Genomic DNA, 5,000 nt, shown 5'->3' with positions numbered 1-5,000 from the left:
AGTTGTGAAACGAAGTGAAGCAAAACAGAACAGTTGCCTCAAGAAGTTTCTTTTTTATCCCCCTGTGTTATGCTTATATACTCTCCCTTTAGTGTGTTAAAATTTTTACGTAAGAATGCGGGCGCCATCTTGGAAGTATCGGAATTTGCTGTGACAAATGGGCATTCTTGCTGTAACGACAGACGTGAGTAGTGGGCATGTGTACCCCAGACGTCTTAATGGGCAGGTGAGGTTGCGTAAAAGAGGAAGTAATTATAACATCACCAGATGACATGACGGGCAGAGTAATGTTATGTAAAATAGGGTACGGGTTATAGCATACCCAGACAGGGGTAACTTTTTTTTTCTTGAGGCAACTGTCCATAACTAAGATATAAAAAAAGCTGAAATATAAGTGATTTTTCTTTACAAGCGAACGTAACAAAATAAGCATAAATAAAAACAATTCAAAGCTAAATCTACATTAACATTTTTTTTTTAGTCTAAGAAGCCATATACCTAAGCAAGAAACAAAAAAATAAAAAATAAATTGGGAAGGGAGGGGGGGGGGGAAGAGACGGGAAAGGGGAGGAGCATAGAGGCAGCTGGTGGTGACCAGTAACGTTCAGCCAATCATCTTTCGAGGATTTGGCGCCGTTAGACGATCAGCCAATCAGTTTAAATCTCATGGGAAGTAAAGAACTTCATTGGACAAACGTTACTGGAATATATTTTATCATTGTGTTTATTGTTAGTGAAGTGTTAATGTAGTTTTATTTCAGTGAAACAAAGTTAAATATAAATTGTAGTGAGTCTTGTTACGGAAATGAAAAAGGAAAATTTACAGAAATAAATAAGTTGACCGTAAGGTAAACAAAAAATTAGTGCTGAAAAAATAATCATATAGCAACAAAAAAGAAATAGCAAATAATAAATGAAACTACATTACAGAATAGCATAAACTTGATTGTATTACAGTATAGCAAAATGAAATGACATTTTAATATTATATTGACCATTCGAATTATTATAAATCCTCTATAAATGAAAATTATCCAACCAAATACAAACAATTCATTATATTTTTAATCCTTTCATCATAGCACTATTATTCAACATTTCCTAACCTGATCCGTAAATAGAAGTTAACGGTCTTACCCAAACAAGTGAATAAATTGGCAAAGGGTATTTATTCCTGGTCTTAATGGGTAGTTCTTTACGGCAAACGACAGGCAACCCTAATATTTATAAATCATTAGTTTTTGCATAGTTTTTTCTTCCTTCAAGATGTGTGTGGGTGTGTGTTTGCGTGTGGGTGGGTGGTTGTGTGTGAGTGAAATGTGAAAGTAGGTGTTTGTGTGTGGATGTGGGTGTATGTATATATAGATGTGTGTGAATGTGTGTGGGGGGGTGTGGCTGTGTAGGTGGTTTTATATACTGATGTTTGTGTGCATCTGTGTAGAAGTCTGTATACATGTGCATAGGCATGTGTACCTATATGTGGCAGAAGACATATATATATGTACTTGAATTTATATCTATATTCATCTATATCTATATGTATCATCGACACAATTAAATTACATCTGGCCCAAATATCTAAACTGTTTAAAAAATAAGTAAATAAAAAAGAGTAAAACGTATTTATACTGTTTAAAAGTCGATTAAAAAAAAAAAAAAGAGTAAAACATGTATATATATAAGCACCAGCTGTTCCACCCTCCATACCCAGCCAGTCATGAAACCCGCTGTCTTCCATGGGGTCGCTACTATCCATGCAGGGGGAGTGGGTGGGGGAGGGCGTGGCCATCGTGGAAGGGGCGGAGTCTGGGCTTCCAGGCTCCTCCCACGAAGAGGCGGGTGTACCCTGGGCTGCAGGTCGCGCTGTCCACGTCGCCATGGTTGCGTGGGTGTCTGCCAGAGAGAGAGAGAAAAAAGGAAAATTACTTCCAGGAAAGTTTTGGATTTGTGGTGATTTTAGAGTAGATATAGATAGATAAATATGCATAGATGTATGGATATATCTAATAGATTGATATATAGATGTAGGTATAGATAAATATGTTTGGATATAGATAAGTAGACATAGATATAGAGAAATAAGTTATACATCGATAAATAGATGAAGATATATAGATAAATGAATGTAGATGTAGATAGGTAGACATAGATATATATAGAAAGATGTACAAGTAGAAATATGCATAGTCTATAGAAGTAGGAAAATCTGAAGTAATTTTATACACGTTTTGAAAATTATTATTATTTTTTAGATATAGATACATACAAACATACATAAACACGCACACACACATGTGTATGATAGATAGATAGATCCTCCTCCTTCATCCTCTTCCTCTTCCTCTTCCTCCTTCTCCTCTTCTTCCTATTCTTCTTCCTCCCCCTCCTCCTCTTCTTCTTCCTATTCTTCTTCTTCTTCTTCCTCCTCCTCCTCCTTTCGAAAACACAATTCTAAATTTATGTTTTCAGGTCCATTAGCCACGAATGGAGAACAATATCTATTAATAGACATAATCTTAATGTATGACGTATTTCCCCCTCGTCGCAGATGGCACGTACTGTCAGCTGGTGTGAAGCTGGTGACGTAGACAGATGGTTTTTGTTTGGCAGATGGTTGGCGAGAAAGAGGCAGGCAGGTTGTTTACCTCAGAGTACAATCTTTTTTTTTTGTCTTTTATTTCTTTCTCTCTCTCTCTCTCTTTCTCTCTCTCTCCATTTCTTTCTCTGTCTCTCTGTCTCTCTCTTTCTCTCTCTCTCTCTCTCTCTCTCTCTCTCTCTCTCTCTCTCTCTCTCTCTCTCTCTCTTTCTTTCTTTCTTTCTTTCTTTCTTTCTTTCTTTCTTTCTCTCTCTCTCTCTTTCTCTCTTTCTCTCTTTCTCTCTTTCTCTCTCTCTCTCTCTCTCTCTCTCTCTCTCTCTCTCTCTCTCTCTCTCTCTCTCTCTCTCCTTCTATCTCTCTCTCTCTCTCTCTCTCTCTCTCTCTCTCTCTCTCTCTCTCTCTCTCTCTCTCTCTCTCTCTCTCTCTCTCTCTCTCTCTCTCTCTCTCTCTCTCTCTCTCTCTCTCTCTCTCTCTCTCTCTCTCTCTCTCTCTCTCTTTCTGATCTGTTACCTCTGCCAAGGAGGTTATGTTTTTTGTCGCGTTGGTTAGTTTGTTTGTTCGTTGGTTAGCAGGTTAACTCAGAAAGTTATGAAGAGATTCTTATATATATATATATATATATATATATATATATATATATATATATATACATATATATATATATATATATATATATACATATATATGTATATATTTTTTTCAGATTTTTTTATTCTATTTTATTTTTATGTTATTTTATTTTATTCCATTTTCATAATTTTACCATCTATCAGGATTTTTTTTTTTCTTAATCATTGCATCATTACTCCTTATTGCCTTGTCACCGCGAAGGACGTTATGTTTACGGACGTCACCTGTTCACTTGATAAAGGTCATTTTAATGCAATTCTTCAAGGGGGGAACATCTTTATTGCATCAGAGACCGTATTGCCTTGGCGGAGGTATGCGTCTCTAGTTTTATTTGTGGTTTTTGTTTCGATTCTTTTTTTTCTCTTTTGTTTGTTTTGTAGTTTTTTTGTTTTTTTTTTGCATCGTTTTTTTTGTTTTGCTTTTTTTGTTTTTCCTTTTGTTTTTTCTGATTTGTTTTTCTTGTCTTTTTCTCAACTTTTTCGTTTTTCTTTTTTTCTTTATATTTATTAATTTTTCCTTTCTTTTCTTTCTCTTTTTTGTTTTGGTCATCATGTATTTGCTTTTATTTTTTTATGTATTCTTTCCTTTGATATATGTTGAATGTATTTGTATTGTTGGTTATTCGTTCCTATTTTTCTTATATTTCACCATTTTTTCTCTCTTTCATTCTTGTTTTATTTTCTTCTCCTTTTTTTACTTTTACCTTCGTCTCTATTTAGCTCGTTTTCCTCTATCTTTCTATTCATATCCGATTTTATCTTTGTTTTTTTCTTGCATCATCCATTTTTCATCTCTTCTCTACTTCCTTTTCTTTCCTCTTCCCTCATTCTCCTCTTCATCCTGTATTCCCCTGATCCATCTTCATATTTCTTATCCCTCTCTTATTTCTACCTTCTTTCTCATATATTTCTAACTTTTTCTCATCTACATTCTGGAACGAATTTTAAATCTCAGGAAATAACAAACTGGTAACTCAACCCACGCTCTGAAGTATCCGAATCCCTTTATTTCTTTATTTATTCATTTATTCTAATCACCTGACTTTTATGCATGCATTTGTTTGTTTTGTGTTTACAAATACATATATTTGTATTTATTGTATTTGTTTATTTGTGTTTATTGAAATTTGTCATCATTTTTTTCAGCGAATCGGAAGAGTCCATCGGAGGTAAGTTGCCAATTTTTCTTTTTCCTGAGAATAGACGGAGTATAGCTAATTATCTACACTTCTATTTCAGCATTACTGTCCTTATCAGAGTTATTATTATCTTTGTTATTGTTATTGTTGGTGGAGGTAGTGGTGGTGGTGGTGGTATTATTATCAATATTATCATCATTATCATCATCAACGTTATTGATATTATTATTACTAATTATTATTACTGTTATTATTGTTTTCATATGTCTCTCTTTTCCTATTCTCCGTCTCTTTCCTTCTATCCTTCCCCATTATTATCATCTGTTTTTTTTTTCTTTTCCTCCTCCTCCCTTATTCTTCTTCCTCCTCATTTTTTTTCCTTCTCTCTCCGTCACAAAATACATAGTTGCCAAAATGCAAGTTGAAAGACAGTTGCCAACTACGCGCGTGTGTATTATCACTTTCTCATTCTCCTTTTCTCTATTTATCTTTCTGTCATTCTATCTTTATTTTTACTTCTAGTTATTTTTCTATATATATATATCTATCTGTCTGTCTTTCTATCTGTCAGTCTAACTATATGTACAGTATCTATATCCATTTATCAGTCTGCTTATCTATCTATCTATCTATTTA

The 5,000-nt window shown here is 34.2% G+C and overlaps 1 protein-coding gene across 6 annotated transcripts in view; it reads right to left on the bottom strand.

Moving 5' to 3' along the window:
- Window positions 1-1,896, bottom strand: part of LOC113805293 (nuclear pore complex protein DDB_G0274915) — a 26,495-nt gene extending 24,599 nt beyond the window's left edge. For 3 of the 6 annotated variants that reach the window (XM_027356289.2, XM_027356287.2, XM_027356288.2), the window contains exon 1: window positions 1,687-1,896. In XM_027356289.2, coding sequence (XP_027212090.2) covers window positions 1,687-1,879 — 193 coding nt within the window. In that variant the 5' untranslated portion in view covers window positions 1,880-1,896. The remainder of the gene's footprint in view (window positions 1-1,686) is intronic. The other 3 variants (XM_070116525.1, XM_070116523.1, XM_070116524.1) reach the window with 2 other exon arrangements.
- Between the last annotated feature and the right edge of the window lie 3,104 nt (window positions 1,897-5,000).

Source organism: Penaeus vannamei, chromosome 39 (assembly GCF_042767895.1).
Source record: "Penaeus vannamei isolate JL-2024 chromosome 39, ASM4276789v1, whole genome shotgun sequence".
NCBI classification, from domain to species: Eukaryota; Metazoa; Arthropoda; class Malacostraca; order Decapoda; family Penaeidae; genus Penaeus; species Penaeus vannamei.
Note: the sequence above shows the minus strand (reverse complement) of the source record. Positions and strands in the feature narration are given on the sequence as shown.